The sequence below is a fragment of the Leptopilina boulardi genome, unplaced genomic scaffold (assembly GCF_019393585.1).
Source record: "Leptopilina boulardi isolate dan_hultmark-lab unplaced genomic scaffold, ZJU_Lbou_2.1 LbouV2_48, whole genome shotgun sequence".
NCBI classification, from domain to species: domain Eukaryota; kingdom Metazoa; phylum Arthropoda; class Insecta; order Hymenoptera; family Figitidae; genus Leptopilina; species Leptopilina boulardi.
In genome coordinates, this window is record NW_026137992.1 from 1,035,415 (window position 1) to 1,053,764 (window position 18,350).

Consider the following 18,350-nt stretch of genomic DNA (forward strand, 5'->3'; position numbering starts at 1 on the left):
AAAGGCAAAAGATCAAGTTCCTAATCCTCCAAGCAAAGAGACATCATTCATCGCGTAGATAGAATTTAGATCCTTTTTCTCCTCCTGTGGGTCCTTAACAGTTTGCTTGGACGTAGATGAAGCGGGATGATGACGACGACGATGGGGTTAGAGACTAGAGTCAGGAGAAGAGGGGCCACGTAATTCATATGCTAATCTGGAGGAGATGCCATTGTAATCTCCGGTCGCTCGCTTCGGCACGGCCCACAAAGCCTTGCCTTGCCGCGGATGCAGCCTGAGTGATCCAGAGCTGCGGAAGCTGTATAACTATGTAGATGCTGTATCTACGTAGGAGAAGAGAGAGAGAGAGAGAGTTCAATCAGAGGTTACTGAACTTTGGCGACACTGTCACCCAAACCACACACATATTCCCCATTTTGGGGGTTCACATCTATGCAAAACGATCACGAAATTCATTTCTGATCCCTTGATCTTAACACATTTTTCAAAAGCTCTTTTCGTCTAATCAAGATATTCAAATCTAATCGATGAAATTCACTAGTCTTCCGAAAAAAATACCCACTCTCTCCATCTATTTCCTTATTGCCTACCCTAGCATGTTTTTTAATCTCAAACCTTTTTTCCAATCTTCATTCTTATCCCGATTCCCCTTTTTAGATTTACCTATTCCCATTTTCTATATATTATCCATCAAATTTATCATCCCATAAATTTTCAAAGTGGCAATTATTTTAATCACTTCGTTTTATTTGGATCTTCATTTCTTAAAGCATAGAAGAAAAAATAAGTACTCATTATGAAGTGCAACAAAAAAGTGTCAAGTAGGTGGCGCCACAATGTGGAAATTTTGCCAGGGCCCAAATTCAGGCTGCCCTAATAGGTAATGAAACGCCCTGATCAGATGTGGCTATTCCTGATAATTCATCGCAAATAACTATTTTCACTTCTATTTTGTCCCTTTTTTTTTTTTTCTTGAAAAAAAATCCATTCAAATTGGCTGATGACAAAGTAGAGAAAAATTGGAAAGTTTTTTTTTCCCCCTTTTTTTAAAAGCTCCATGAATCCTAGACAAAAGCAATTCTTCATCTCTTTGCTGGCTATATCCTGAAATGACAGGATCGCTAAAAGAACTTCAGCTTTCATTTGCAGAACCTAGGGTTTTTTTTGTAACCCCCATTCCTAACACCTTGTCACACGAGAGGTTTCATTGTTGAAGCGATTTCTCGACTTTTCTACCGTTAATGACTGCCCTTTATAGGCCATCTTGGCATCCTGTCTCACACAGCTTAATTACATCAGAACCCTCTCCCCCTTCACCTTCTATCAAGATTACACTTTAACGTTGATTTTGTTCCACAAATTAATGTCCTATTAGAAGTATAAAAGCTCAAAATCACACTTCACTTAATTTTCTATTTATTAAATAATTATTATTTTACCAAATTCTGAATGGACTTTTGAATAAATTTTTTTCTCCCACAGTAAATGTTTCTTTACAAAAACTTGGTTGAATAAATTTTTTGTGAAATAAAGTTTTTTTTTCAAAATGCGCTTAAAATATTTATTTTACTTTGTTAAACATTTCAGAAAGTTTCTTCGAAATAAAAAAAAAAAAAACTTATTTCTGTTAATATCATTTCTCGTCTCTTTCCAAAATGGATCTTGGCAAAAGGATATTTCTTTCCGTCTCAACGATGATTGAAAGGACACTTAAGACTTGACAGAGGATCAAGAAAGGATCCCTTGGTATCCCCTATCTTCTGCTTGCATTCGCATTTTCCCAAAACGCCTTTGCCAAACACAAAAGTCGACCGAATCTGTCATAAAAAAAAATGTCAGAGTGTCATCACTCGCATTGTCCTTTTGTCCTTCTGGGTCACAAATAGATTTTTCAACGCCTAATGTGCTTTCATTCTTAGCTTCTTCTTTTTCGTTTTCTTCTTTGGGAAACTTTTTAAAAATTAAACTCTCGTCACAAAATTCTCTCTCTATACATTATATGAAAAATTTTATTAAATATTTTATAAATTAGTTTAATTTTCCTAATTATTGCTATAAAAAAAAAGTATTCTGGAAAATAAAAAAAATTATGCAAAAAGTGAATGCACACCATGAGATCTTTGATTTATCTCAATAAAAAAAAAAAATTTCAATTAATGAAAGAATATATAATATATAAAATGATAATACAATCTATAAGAATATATGTAGTAAAATTCCGATTTAATACAAAAAACATAAAACTACATTAAAAAAAAAATGAATGAATAAGACAGTAATAAAAAAAAAAGTTTATCTGTCAATGAGCATAAAAAAGAAGTCCGCAAATGAAAACCAGAACGAAATTAATTACGCGCTGCAGGAGATTGCTCGTAATTAAAAAAAAAAAAAAAAAAATCCCACCATTCGACGTGCGTTAATTCAATTAAAATTTTATGACGCTTTAGCAATATTTCCCGCGTCGTGATTATTCTTCTTTATCTTCGCGAACCTGTTTTTATTTTTTTTTTTTTTTGACGCGATTAAATTAAAATGAAAATTAGAAAACGATTTCATCTTTCTTCACCCCTACCCCTCTCTTCTTCTTAACTTGTCGAACATTAATTTCCCGAGGGTGGATTTTTTTTTTCTGGGCTATAGGGCCTAAAGGACACGTTAATACTTTTGCCAAAGCAACAAAGGTCCAATTCCTTGCTCGTGGCAGAGTCTCGACGGTACAATGGAGGAGCAAGAAGGCGTTCAATGAAAAGTACCCGGGGCTAAGAGAGCTTCTACTCTATGTGTCTGCAAGGAGGTGCGACAACTACATATATATATATATATATTGGAAGAGAGAAATAGAGAGAAGAGAGAGAGAGACGATGCTGCAAGTCAGGCGAGAATCTAATTTCCCGAGACAAATCCTTAAATGTGCCCTAGAGCCCAGAGAGGGGGTAGCGTTATACCTCGCGGAATGAGGTGCCGACATCGTCACGTACCCTCAGACACCTTTATTTTATGCCTCCTTTCGTATCGTTGAGCGTAAGCAGGAAAATAATAAATTTCTGTCTATATATATATATATATATATATACACACGCAAACCTGCGAAGAGATTCCATATACCTTTGAAATATGATCCATTTTATTATAACGAAAATAATAGCCGTCAGGATCTTATCGGAATTTTCTGTCAAAAAAAAAAAAAAAAGTTTTGGCAAAAATTATTTATGCAGAAATTTTGCCGGGGGCCCAGATCGAGGCCGAAATCAGACTGCCCTATTAGGGAATGAAACGCCGCGCCTGATGTGGCCCTAATTAGGAAATCCACATTTGGCCCTGATCAGGTGTGCTGTTTCATTCCCTACTAGGGCCCTGGTAGGGTAATTACTAGAACGGGTACTAAAATTCCTTTTTTTAAAAACTATTCTATCGGTATAAAAAAAATATCTAAAAATAGAAAATAAAAAAAAAAATTTTGAATATATATCTTCAATAATAAAAATGAAAAATTTTTGCAGACTCTGAAAATAAAAAGAGAAATATCCTGCACTGCGAAAATAGGGTAATATATAGGATAAAAAAAATTTTTTTTTTTTTGTTTTTAATTATAAAAATTCCATCCAAGAAAAAAAAAAAACCTGATCACTGATTGACCATCGTACTTTGGCCCATTGCCATCTCTGTTTCTGTTCTGTATTCCAGAGTGCATGATGGACGACGGGAGCGCCAGTGCCATCTTCTGGAAGTAGGAGGCACCGGTGGCGGCTGCTGAAGGTAACTTCGACTTCCAGGAGATAGCTAGCTTCCTTTCAGAACCTTTATTCTTCTTCTACACAAAAGTAACAGTATTAAAAAAAATAAAAAAAAATAAAAAAAAAAAAAAGAGAGAGAGAAAAGGTTAAAATGGATAAACTCTTCCTATCACGCCATCACCGCTGATTCAGCCAGCACAGTTCGCTGCAAAGTTCATTTTGCTGCTCGCTAGTGTTATAGACCTTTTACCTTCTTTCATGATTTTTGTTTAAAGTCTCCTTTTTTTCCCCTCTTATCCTTCTGCTTTCAATCCGAACGAGCTTTTATTTCAATCTTAAATATATATATATATATATATATATATATATATATATATATATATATATATATCTGTTTAATATTATCAGTAAGCAAAAAAAAAAGAGAAGAAAAAAAATCATCAATTGTAGTAAGGGATTCTTTTTAAAAGTAGAAAAAAAAGTAAATATTGAAAAACTAAGTAAAAGTAAATTTAAAAAAAATATACAGAAGTAAATTATAAATAAAAAAAAAGGTGAAGAAATATCAGAAAGAATAATTAATTATTATTAGTAAAGAAGAATTCACGTAACTACAATTTTTCAAAATGTGTAAAAATTATTTTACTGTAGTAAAATTCTTTCAATGTAAAAATTCTTTAAATCTTTGTAAAATGGAAAAAATTCATTTAGAAATGATTTTTAAATTCTAAAACCTTTTTTCGGAATATTCAAAAAAAATCCAGTACATAATTAACAGTAGTTAAAAAAATAGTCCTTGAAAAAAATCCATGAATTCTCTCTCTCTCTCTCAAACTCTCTCTCTCTCTTTCTCTATCTCTTTATCCTTCCTAATTTTCTCGCTACTCCAGCGAAAAGTATCATCCGTTCATTGTCCGCTCTATACAGCTGTGACCATAGTGGCTCGCTCGTTGGATGTATTGTCTCGTTCGTTGTCGTTGTGTTTTTATCACCTCTGTACATATATATCTTTTTCTAATTATGATGTGAGTTATACAATTTCTCGCTGTACCTTTGACTTATATAACAATGGACTTTCCATATTTCCCAGGCACTTTCCATCGCGACTTACTGTTCCTTACAAATCCCATCATTGTCGCTGGTCACATTTTCGCACACTTACACCAACGTACGAATTACAAATTTAAAAAAAAAAAAAATATGCCCAGTGCAGATATTTCTAAAAAAAAAATGAAGCCTTCGCTTGGCAATTAAACCCATGATTTATAAGTCCACAAAAAAAAAAATATATTCCAAACCCGGAACAATAATTGGCGCAAATTCTATTTTTGAACAATTGGCATAAAAAAAAAACAACAGGGATTGTTGAAAATAAAAAAACAATTCAAAATCCAAATTTAATTTGAAAAATTCAGAAAAAAACAAAATTTTGATATGTTAGAAATAGCTGCAATGCTGTAAGAAATAAGCATTAAAGCAATATAAATATAATATGATTTAAGCAAAACAGTGACCCTAAGAAATGTGATCTCATGGCGCAAATTTCTTCTGGATAAAAAAAAATTGTTAAATATATTCGATTTTTTAATCTTAAAAAAAAAAAAAAAAATTTCCAGAAGAAGTTTGTGTGAGTCGCTTTTCGTTCCGTATTCTTCGCGATTCCGTTCCACTTGTTTCTTCAGCTTATGGTGTAGGTTTTTACGTACAGATTGATTGGTTATTTATTATTGTAATTGTGATATTTTCCATTATTGCTATTATTATTATTATTATTATTATTATTATTACTATTATTATTGTTCATTATTTTTATTAGTCTTATTATCATTAAACTTATTTATATTCTTATTAGTCTTATCATTAAATTTATTTATATTCTTATTAGTCTTATCATTAAATTATTTATATATTCTTACCAGTGTAGAAATTTTGCCAAGGCCCAGATCGGGGCCGGATCAGACTGCCCTATTAGGGAATGAAACACCGCGCCTAATGTGGCCCTGATTAGGAAATACATTTTCGCCCTGATCAGGTGTGGTGTTTCATTCCCTACTAAGGCCCTGGTAATTTCTACACGGGTATTATTATTGTTATTATTATTTTCATTATTATTTACTAATTTATTATTTTATTATTAGTATAATAAATATAATTTTTATTAGTTTTATTATTAGTTTTTTTTTAATTATTATAATTATTGTCTTTACAACACACACAGCCCCGTGATGTTAGATGTACATTTGGCCGTATAGTTTATATTGGAGAGTGCTGTACGCGTCACAAATGATGCGTACCTATATATCTATAAATATATATTTATTATATATATATATATCCACACGCTCATGTGTTATTTACCCTCCCTCCTTTACCCTTAGGATGGTGGATGCTGTGGTGTAACCGTGTAACTTTGTCGTTTTTGATGTTAGTCGCCAGACTATTTTTCTTGAACTGGCTTCAAATTTCCATTTCATATGAATTTTGCTAACAGTACATTTTTCTTTGTTCTTTCAACATGGCTGTTCGACTATGCAGACAGAAAGCTGTTCGTGGGTATGCTCAGCAAACAACAAACAGAAGACGATGTCCGACAGTTGTTTTCTGCCTTTGGTACTATAGAGGAGTGCACCATCCTTCGTGGACCTGACGGAACAAGTAAAGGTAAATCTCACATTCTTCCATTTCCAAAACCAAAAAAAAAAAAAATATATTCCATTTTTTTTTTACTTTCTAAAAGAAAAAGACTCGAATACTTAATAGAAATAAAATAGTAAAACCAATTTACAAAAAGCGAAATAAAGCGATCAGTGAAGAAAAATTGAAATGAAATATATATAATTGCTTCTTTTGAATATTTGTTAGTTCTGTAAATATAGAGTTAGGTTGGGTGAGTGCTAGGCGCAGTTGCATGCGCTAAAAGGAACAATAATTTCCGCCGGACGAGAGAGATATTTACATAAATATTTTTATTCAAGCACCGTAAAAAAGCACCCCCGGACTTGAAGCACACTATATAGAATCTCTCTGGAGAACTCAACAGGAAAATGTCTCATTCACCCGAATTTCGTTTTCTTCTAGAAAAATCTTTTCTATGTCACATTTTACATTTTTTTTTTTTTTTTTTTTATTAATAATTCCGTCCCCGATACGCGCGTATTTTATAAAAAGGTTATAATAGAAAAAGATAATTTTAAAAATGCAAGACTAAATGCAAAGAAAGTGTCGCTTCTAAAAATTTGATGACTGAATTTTCCATCTTAATGACGACGCGAAATAATATTACGTGATTCAGCATGAAATAAAGTGTATAAAAGAAGAAGAAGAAGAAGAAGAAGAAGAAGAAGAAGAAGAAGAGAAACGGAAGGTAAAGGGAAGAAGGCGCAAAAGTAATTAAATTCCACTTTGAACTAAAACTCACTTTCAGATATTTAATAAGATTTTGATTGTAGGCCTTTAATTCAAATATTCCTTATAATATCAACTTCTTCGATATTATTTATTATTCGAGAGACGCAATTGTAAATCAAGTTTTATTAGATAATATTTAATATCATGTAGATGTGTCTGCGTATATAATAAAATGTTATCTTTCATTCTATACACCTTCAGGGATACATCCCTCGTCTTAAGCTCATTCGACCAAAACTTTCGAAACACGTTTCATCACTGCGAGTTTCATAACTAGCTAATCCGCCCTATAATGGAGAGATCTGGAGAAGTTGGTCGATACCCCTGCTGCAATACTCCTCTTCAGAAACACGTGCCCTTATACAACCTAGGTCAAATTAACTCTTGAATAAAAAAAAAAGAAAAAAAAAATTCCCATTTCAATCAGAAAAATCTTCCCAAATGAATAATCATTATTTTTGGATTATGAAAATTGCAATAATAATGCCTGTATGTTATCAGAAATGAATGGGAAAAAATGAAAAAGATTTTCTATAATCTCAGCTAATGGGAATAATTGAAAAAATTCGAGTAATTGGAAAAATTTTGCAGCGAATATAAGGAGAAACGTATTTAGAATTTCTATTTTCTTTATGAACTTTTACTTTTATTTTTCTACTTTCTTTTCTTATTCTTGTTTTCAATTTTTATTCATTTTTTTTTTTTTTGTTTTTCATTTTTCTTTGAAAAGTGTAATCGATCAAAGTTGTGCTCTATTACATTTTCTACATAAACATAAGTTTGGGATATAAACATAATAAATGTTCCTCAAGTTTGTTCGCCGTAAGCTTCATGTATAAATGCATAAATACACGAGCCAACGTATTAAATTATAATTTAGCGTTAAAGTAGGATAAAATTTTTGCTATAAAAAATATGGGGCTAAAATTATAGGAACATATATCGCCTTAGTAGGCGATAGGAATAATTTTCTATTTAAGAAATTAACGGGATTTTGGTGAATTAAATTTGTTTTTTGTTTCAAAGAATTGGTTCAAATACTGTTTTTTTTTTTTTTTTTTAATTTAATTATTTGGTTCAAGTATTTTTGTTTGATAATAGTCAAGTAAACAAAAGACGAAAATTTGTCTGACTAAAGAATGGATTGTTCTACTTAAGGGTAGAATTCAGTAAGTCAGGGCTTCCCGTGTAGAAATTGCCCTATCAGGGCCCTAGTAGGGAATGAAACGCCACATCTGATCAGGACCAAATGTAGATTTCCTAATCAGGGCCACATCAGGCGCGGCGTTTCATTCCCAAATAGGGCAGTCTAATTTGGCCCCGATCTGGGCCTAGTCAAAATTTCTGCATGGATTCGTTACTAAGGAAAAAAATTCTTAGCAACCGTTGCTAAGGAAAAAAAAATCCTTAGCAACCGTTACTAAGAAAAAATAACCTTAGCAATCGTCGCTAAGGAAAAAAAATGCATAGCAACCGTTGCTATTATCTTAAAAATATTTTATTAATTTCTCTCATTCGTTATCATATTTATTATTTTATTTATTTTCGAAAAAGCGAGGATATTTTTTTTTGGGAAAAATTAACATAAAAAAAAGTAGAGAAAATATTTTGAATAGAGAACTGACTAATAAAACAAAGTTCCAGGTATAAAAATTGAGAAAAAAGTTGATGTATGACACGTGATTGCAGACAGTTGTGGTAAACCATATATATATATATATAAAGGTCGCGCAAGAAGCGTGTGGCATAACAGAATAACGAGGTCAACTAATTATTATTGCATCGACATCCTCGTACAGTTACATTTATATATATATATATATCCCCACACAATTTTCCCCAGAAGGTTGCATTCGACAGTGATTCAAAGGCGGAACTCCATCGAAGTATCTCCGTAACGAGAAACTCGCAATTCACCTTGGGGAAGGAAGGAGGTCGACTGTCGACGAAGCGGCGCTTCACATTTTTCCTCCCGTATAACGACAAACTTCCTCCAATTATTTTTCTCTCGCTTCGTCGAGATTTGAAACATTTCAACGCCACTTGAACTAACTCATCTCTCTTATTTTCACTCTGTGTGTATATACAGTGAGTGTCTCCTGTCCAGACATTACCCGAAAAAAAAAAAAAAAAAAAACATTCAACATTGCAATTCTTTTGCACCATTTCAATTGTATGAATGCGGCAATAATTCATCAAAACTAAAAAGATTATAAAGTGTTTATGAATAATGGAACTATTATGCTGTAAGGGTCGTGTGAGAGTACTTGAAGAATCGCAAGAAGGGAAGAATATAAGAGAGAGAGAGAGAGAGAAAGTAGATGAACTAGTATCGCAGGAATTTCAAACCCATTCTCCTTCAAGTAGACATATAAATATAGTGTGGAGGACTTGTGGAAATAATTCTGAGCATTAAGTTGTAATAACGTTGCCCCAGTGTAGTCGACCCTCCTTCATCCTCTATACAACTTCGCAAACAATTCATTTCTTGAGATTCCTAATATTCTGGGTTACAAACTCTCTCTCGCCTCTTCAAAATTTTCCTTCCCAATTTCTTGGCAACCCTTGGAAATTAATACGCGCTCATTTGTTTCCTCATAAAGGAAGCTTTTGTACTGCAATATGGCAATTTGCTAAACTTTTGAACAACTATTCTGTGTGTAATTTATGTTTTATAAATTGCAATCAATTTTCAGAAACGTCTTCTAAAATGAAGAAACAATTATTTTCATCTAAAATCCTTTTGGATATATTTTATTACTCTTTGTAAAATTACGATTTCTCTATCACGAGGGTATACTGAAAAAATAAACTAAAAAAAAATTCAATTGCTGGAAAAGTGGTTCAAGCGACACAATGTAATTAAGTAGGTATCGAAGCGCTTCCATGTATATATATATATATATATATATATACAGGTATGCCTCTGCAACCAGTGAATTACCTTTGCATCGAACGCACCGACAAAGGTACAACGTAGAGAGTGAGAGAGAGGGTGCTTTGGGCAAAAGCTCTCAATATGTCCGACCTAATCCTCTCCCAGAGGACCTTAGTTCCATCTCTCTCTCCCACGACACTTTGCTTTGCAATATGTACAAACATTTTGAACCCAGCTGTGCTGAGGATTTAGGAGCTAAACGTTTAATAAATATACTTCGCTTCGCGCAACATTCAACCGCACGATGAGGTATTTTGATTTACAGTTATAATGCAGACTTCATCTTTTTGAATTTTATGCTTTTCCTTCGTTACGCCATAATAATAATAACAATTTATCAAAAACTTAGAAACAGAAAATTATATCCAAATCTATTAAGGAATCCATAACTTTACAGAATCTGCAATTTTTTTTTAAAAAAAAATATTTAGCATTTGGAATAGATGTCATTTACCCGGTGAAATCAGATTTTGATTTATTGAACTCTTCACAGAAGTTTCTTGATTATTTAAAATTTTTTCATCAAACTGCAAACTATACTACAATCCCAGGTGAAAAAATTAACGTTACTAACGTTACTTATGTTACTAACATTACTAATGTTACTAACGTTAGTACCTATAAAAAAATTAAGAGTTTTTAAAATATATTTTCACAGAAACTTTGCCACTACTTTCCCATTACCACTTTCACTTCCACTTAAACTTTTTATAATTTTCATTCCCATTTCCACTTCCACTTTTTCTAATTTTCATTCCCATTCCTATTTCCACTTCCAGTTTTTTATATTCATTGTCACTACCACTTTTTCTAATTCTTATTCACACTTTCACTTCCACTTGTTCCAATTTTCATTCCCATTTCATCTTCCACTTTTTTATTTTCATTACAACTTTTTTATATTTTCACTCCCACTTCCATTCCTAATTTTTTAAATTTTCATTATCACTGTCACTCTTTCTAATTTCCATCTATGGTAATTAAAAAAAGTGGAAATGGTTGCGTAAATGGAAATTAGAAATAGTTTTAGTCAAAATGGCAACAGCTAATGAGAATTAGAAGTGGGAAAAATGGGAGTAGAAGTGGGAATGAAAATTAGAAAAAGGGAAGTGGGAATAAAAATTAGAAAAAGTGGAAGTGGTAATGAAAATAAAAAAGTGAAAGTGAAAGTGAAAGTGGAAATGAGAATTAGAAAGAGTGGAAGTAAGAATGGAAGTGCGAATGAGAATTAGAAAAAGTGAAAGTGGAAACGGTAATGAAAATAAAGAAGTGGAAGTGATAATAGAATTGAAAATTATAAAAAGTGCGAGAAAGAACATTAAATACTTCCTGGTGGTCGATTTTCGACAAGTTTCTGCAAAAATACAATTTAGAAACATTTTCTTAATTTTTTTATAGGTACTAACGTTAGTAACGTTAGTAATATTAGTAACGTTAGTAATGTCAGTAACGTTAGTAATGTTAATTTTTCTACCTGGGATTTTATATCAATTGCTTGTTATAACTTTTCTTTTGTTAGCATTTGATCTCATTATTTGATATTCTTAATTTTGTTAACATTTGATTCATTAATTTCACAAAAAATTATAAGGTATTAAAATAATAAGCGTTGCAGCTTATTTTAATGCCTTTTAATTTTCTGTGTTGTCATTATCTGTTACCATTATTCTTTTATTAGCCTACCGCAACCTTGGGAGTAAAATTTTTGTACTTAAAAATCAACTCTCTAGTCATAAAATTAACTTGCAAAATTTCGAGTTTTAATAAATTAGAAAAAAAAAAAAAAAAAATTGGAGAATGATCTCATTGAGTGGATCCTTTTTTTTTCTCAAAAGTACCAGTAGAGAAATATTTGAAATACTCGAGAAGCCATTGTTGAAATAAGTTCTCGTTGAGGAACATAAGCTACCATTGTACCCGCGAGATTTACCGTTCTTATATTAATGCGATTACTGTCGAGCGTCGCGGTCGAGAATCTTTCGAGAAAAGATCCCGAAAGGGGTACCAAGGGGACAGTCTTCTCTCATCGTTGTACACACACATATAAATATATATATATATATATATATATATATATATATATATATATATATATATATATATATATATATATATATATATATATGTCAGAGAGAGAGAGATAGAGAGAAAGAGCATTTTCTCTATCGTGTCGTCAATATCTAGACAGAGTCGCGTCGTAGAATTTCACTCCATAGGTCCATGGAGGATATACCTTGCTTATGCGCCCCATCCGGTGAGCAGCAGCTTTTCCCCGTCGACCATAAATACGCCATATTGGCCATAAACCTTTACATTCGTGCATTACCCACTCCGTTCGACTTCGTCCCTCGCTTCCTGCGTCCTGTTATCGAATAACCGGCGGTAGGCAGCTTAACAGGCTACTCTGATGCGCTCTCTCTCTCTCTTTCCCAAAGCCCACGATCGAGAAATGTATTCACGTTCACAGTTGGAGGTAGATATATATATATATATACATTTTTGATGTATAAAAAACGCGCACGAAATTTTGCTTTCTGTCCCGAATTTATATATATATATCCATTTAAATAGTAATGCGATTCTCCTCTCCTTTTTTTGTAAATCGTTAAAAATTTTCCTTACATCTGTTAAAATCAATAAATTCTGACTTAAACTATTTTTTTTTTTTTTTTTTTTTTTTTTTTGAATTAAGTGAAAAATTTTACAAAAGAATAAATAAACCCATCAAAAATTGAATAATTAAATCTATGATTAACACACGAATGAAAATCATTCCATTGATTACGTTGTCATTCAAATCACTGTCAAACTGTTTTTCTACAGCGTAAATTGTAATAGCAAGTCCACTTTGACACCGTAACACTCATTTTGGATGGAAACATGTTACCTGCGTTTGAACTATCCTCTAATTAAAATGTTGTGTTAAAACCGCAAATCAAACACATTCCGCAAACTCTCCTCTCTCTCTCTCTCTCTCTCTCACTCTCCTCTCTATGTTTGTACTACTGTAATTAGACTTAAGCGATGAACGCTTCGTCCTTTTCAGTCCTCATTAATGCGAAATTGACTATTACATTAGAGTAGCCATTACATACATGTATATTTGACATCTATATTTATTCTACTATAGGAAATTCTATGTATCATGGGATATATTGGTCAGAAGCCAATCATTAAATTAAATAAGAATTTTTTTTTCTTTTCCGCAATGAGAAAATTATAGTTGTATATTTGATAATTGATGTTTAATAAAATGATAAAATTGCCTTTGAAACTAAAAAATGTATATAATTAACAATAAAAACACTGTTGTTTACGGCTTTTTTAATTTGGACGGCAAACGTAAATTAGATATAACAAAAGATTATTAAAAGAGAATGTTTGATATAGTTTCAATAATTTAAAATTATTTCAATACTAAAAACTTCATTCGTTACTATATTTCAATGCTTTAGTTACTAATTTTTGTATTTAATTAGTTCTTAGCTAGTTTTATAGTTTCTTTTAGTTCAATAAGATTTTGCTGATAAAATATCTGGTACTTTAGTAACTAATATCAATTTAATTTTTACTAAAATTCAGTCACACTTTACTGACAATCAGTCGAATTGTAAACTGGCTTAAATAGTCCAGAAATTTTCCCAGGGCCCAAACAGGGGCCGGATCAGGTTGTCCTATTAGGGAATGAAACGCCGCGCCTAATGTGGCCCTGATTAGAAAATAGATTTTCGCTCTAATTTGGCCCTGATCAGATGTGGGGGGTTTCATTCTCCAAGCAGAAATTCGCCAACCTGGCCCTGATTTGGTTGAAACAGGGAATACGAACGGGGCCAAACCAGGCCCTGATCGGGCCTCGATTTTAATCGAAAGAGAGCTTTTCCTGTTGTCCTGATTCCCTGTTTCGTGCAAATTTGGAGCTTCCTGGACGTGGGCCCTTTCAATCATTCTGCACAGGTCCCTATTAGGGTCCTGATAGAGCAATTTCTACTAGGGTATGTTTCATCATTAATCGGTAAAACAGATTTGACGGTAAAACAGATTTTAGTTTCTATTATAATTGACTGAATTTCAATGGAAATCTTACTAAAGTGATTCAAATTCCCGTGTAGAAATTGTCCTACCAGGGAATGAAACGCCATACCTGATCAGGGCCAAATTAGGGCGACAAGAAAATGTGGGTTTCCTAATCAGGGCCACATCAGGCGCTACGTTTCATTCCCTAATACGGATTGATCCGGCCCTGGCAAAATTTCTGCACAGGTTCGAATTATTTCGTTAATGAAATCTCATTGATTCAAAAAAAAGAATTAGTTATTGTTATTTAAATTATTCGCCAGCGTTTATTAAGTACTATTCCTAAATATATTTTATCTAGTGTGATAAATGAAATGAAAAATTTTTTCAAAAAAACATAACCATGTTAAAATCGAAAAAAACACATTTGTTATCCTGATATATAAGAATCGATTTCTCTCGCACGAAATCTGAACCCCCCCCCCCACCTCTTACCAATAAAAGTCGGTATAAAAATTGAAGAGGAAGCTTCGACAAAAGTATAAGGCTCTTGAAATATAAAAACATGTTCTATACATATATATATATATTTTATCCGGATATTTTTCCCATTCAAATTCTGTGTTGGCTATTTCGACGAGGATAAAAGCTCGCACCGAAACATGAAAAGCTGTCGTATATATAAAGTTCCTATATATCATATATATGAATATTTCGTGCGCGCAGCAAGATTTGGTGAACCCTTCTGTCATTCTAATTGAGATTTTGCGTAACGACGAGTGATGTTTAGAGCTCATACGGCATTGAGCAAAATAGTAACAACAATCTCTCTCAGTTTCTCTTATGGAGAGAGAGAGAGAGAGAGAGAGAGAGAGAGAACATTATGGATCTGTTGGGTTGTATATCAGGGTGGGACATTAGAAATTTAATAATCCATCGCGGCCGTATCCTTCCTTCACTTCAGCGCTTCGCGACTGTTAGGAGTGTGGCTGCAATGACCGCGTCGTAATCGTAACGAGACATTTTACATAGCAAACTGCGATATCTGTTTCTGTATTGGTATATAGAGGGAAATACTTGGATGACATGGCTCCGCTGTAACCAACGAGCAGAGCTGTAATACACTATCAAACTGTATAACGCAGGGGATGAAAAGAGGGAAGGGGGGGGGTTGCGAGGAGGGTTGGCGATGTTTATTACATAATGGACGCGCGTAACACTAAAGTGCTCTGCAAAATCGTTCGCTCGAGTTCAGCCTTGCATGATCATTACGTTTACATGTCCGTTTTTGTGTTCCCTATATATATATATAGACTGCACGCACGAGCGCTACCATAACGACATGGATGCAAGAGAAAGGGGGGGGGGGAGGAAAAAAAAATTGCAAATAAAGTCCGTTCGTAAAACCACGGATCGTGTTTTGGACGAACTAGCCTGACATGTGACGCGATACTGCCATACAGTTGCAATGTTATTGTCAACGAATACATCCCCTTTGGTCCATTTATAGCTGCTATTTCGATAAAAGCTCAAAAATAATCTCCCCATTTTTATGAAATTGCGTACAGTTACTTCACCTGAGTAGAATGCATATATATATATATATAGAAAATAGTCAAACATTTTTCACATACTCTTCTATTTTCTACTTAGAAAAAAAAAACAGAATTGTTTTTAATTTAATTTTTTATATTTTTATAATCTCCCATATTTCGTTATTACCTCAATCCCTATCAAAAAAAAAAAAAAAAAAAATTTCACAATGAAGCATTTTTTTAATATTAAGTAAAATAATATGTCTATCGGGTTACATTTCCATATTATTATTATTATTATTATTGTGTTTTTTTTCAGTATGGATATAAAATTGGTGATTGAATGGCCTCTATATATATATTGTGAAAACGCGAATTGAAACATGTGCTCCTCATTAGTTCAGACAAAACTTCGAAAATCACGTATCTCTTGAAATTCATTATTATCTAGCTTGATAATACATAATATCGATAAATTGCAATTTGCCGCACTCTCCCGACAGTAACGATTACGTTCCTGTTTCGAGCATGAGATTTGTGGTTTTGGCAGTGCACCGACTTCCCTCTCACAAACCCATTTGATGACCATTAAACGCGCAATTGAAACTGGCGTTCCGTGCAATTACTGCATTTAGCGCAATTTAGATTTTGCGCTTGCCCTATTCAAATTCAAGTATTTTTTTTATTAATTTTATTTTTCAAATTTTTACAAAAAAATTAAAAATTATTTTCATTTTACACGATTTCATATATATATATATATATATATATATATATATATATATATATATTTCATTGAAAAAAAAAACAGTTTTGTTAATTTTTAGAAAAAATTATTTAAATAATAAAAACAATTTATTTATAACTGAACCAATGATCATATATATACATATATATATATATATAGGGAAATGTGACTGAAAATCGAAAATTTTCAGTAGACCGTTGGCAAATGACCTACGGATGGTCAAACATAGGGAATTACTAGCTTCAAATCGCAGGACACGGATGATTGGATTATCGCTTGAAAAGGTTAGGGGACAGAGGCTCAATCGTCAAAGTCGGCATGGACTTTACTGTGGTATTGGTGCGCGTTCGCATTTTCGTAAATGCATGTTAATCCCCCCCCCCTTTCTCTCTCTCTCTCTACCAACTACATTTTGGCCGCGAACGAAACTCTAGCCAAACGTGAACACGCGCGTTCAAATTTCGACTCCTCTCTTAAGCCCTATTTGCTCACGACGACGAGTCGATTTCCGTCCAATTTTGACTTTTTCCGGAGGCTGTGTAAAATAAATGACGTTGCTTCGTCAAAGGACGCGCCAGAAACGATTTTAATTGTGACGTTCCGACTATTACAATAGCTTCTGACAGACTTTTTCCGCCTCGACACTTTTATTTATTTTCCTTTTTTCCCTTTTTTTTTTTTTTTTTTTTGTTTACCCCACTCGCGTGTAAAACGAGAAAATTTCCTATCGCCTTTAACCACTTTTTGTTTTCATTCACCATGTTTTTACCACACCCTTTTTTAAACATTTTAATTATATACAAAATTTACAAAAGAGGAAATTTAATTTCGTACTTTATAAAATTTTTTTCTGTATTTTTATTATTATTATTATTATTATTTATTATTTTGTATATATTATATAAAAGCTTTTTGTGTAAAGATAAAAATAGAATTTTTTTTCATAGATCCTTAATTTATCGACTTTTGTAAAAAAAAAAAAAAATGCTATTATGTTTAAACGAACCGTGCAAGATAACAGACATTCATCTGATATGAAAGCCGGTTTGTCACTGTTATTAACATGCACCCCATGTCCAAATAACGAAGACAAAAAATCACCCCGCTCTCGTTATACTCGTTGTGTATTCCACTTTATCCCATATATATATATATATATATATATATATATATATATATATAAAAGCCACGGGGAGTCACATAATAATTATATATAAAACATCATTTTTCTCCCTACATTATTTTTCTAATCAGTATGAGAATTTATTTTTTTTTTCCAACTGTGAGTCAAATTATATCTAAATCCAATAAGTAAACAAAATTTGTGGATTTAACAATACAAACACTAAATTAATCAATTAACTTGTAAAAAATGTCTCTTTTATAGATTTACTTTATTTATTTTAATGCTATATAAATATTACTTAGAATAAATATTAATTTTTTTAATGAAATATTTATTTTTATTAAAAAAAAATTCTATTTGAAAATAAAAATTTGATTTTTGCTGAAAAAAAAAGAGTATTTTTGATTATAATTTTCAAAGATTTAAAGTTTTTGATATATATATATTGTTTATGGTTAGCTTTATGATGAGTATTATTTTGTGATTTATGTTGGAAAATATGATGTCCTTGTTTTTTATACGACTATATATGCATTGCGTTTATTTGATGTCAATTTTAAAACTGAATGTGTGGACTTGCAGAATTCAAAATCGTAGCGAAATGTCTTTTTGAGGGATTTATCGTCAGTTGAAACTATCAGTCTAACGATGCAACCACTGCAGTATATGTAGTTATTCTAGAGACTAAACGCACCGATCCAATATGAAAACGAATCGCGACACGTATATCCCAAATAGTCTGCTTTTCACTCCCGTTTCTGATGACAAATTTTAACGAGCTCGTTAACGAAAGCCAGTTCGCTCCAGTTTTTACCAAATTTATCGATGACTCCTTTTTTTTTAAATT

At 32.4% G+C, this 18,350-nt stretch overlaps 1 protein-coding gene across 24 annotated transcripts in view; it reads left to right on the forward strand.

Moving 5' to 3' along the window:
* Positions 1–18,350, forward strand: part of LOC127289609 (CUGBP Elav-like family member 4) — a 596,519-nt gene that overhangs the window by 525,810 nt on the left and 52,359 nt on the right. For 20 of the 24 annotated variants that reach the window (XM_051317658.1, XM_051317643.1, XM_051317647.1 and 17 more), the window contains one exon: positions 6,270–6,395. In XM_051317658.1, coding sequence (XP_051173615.1) covers positions 6,290–6,395 — 106 coding nt within the window. In that variant the 5' untranslated portion in view covers positions 6,270–6,289. Of the gene's footprint in view, positions 1–3,684; positions 3,757–6,269; positions 6,396–18,350 lie in introns of all 24 variants that reach the window. The other 4 variants (XM_051317654.1, XM_051317655.1, XM_051317656.1 and 1 more) reach the window with 1 other exon arrangement.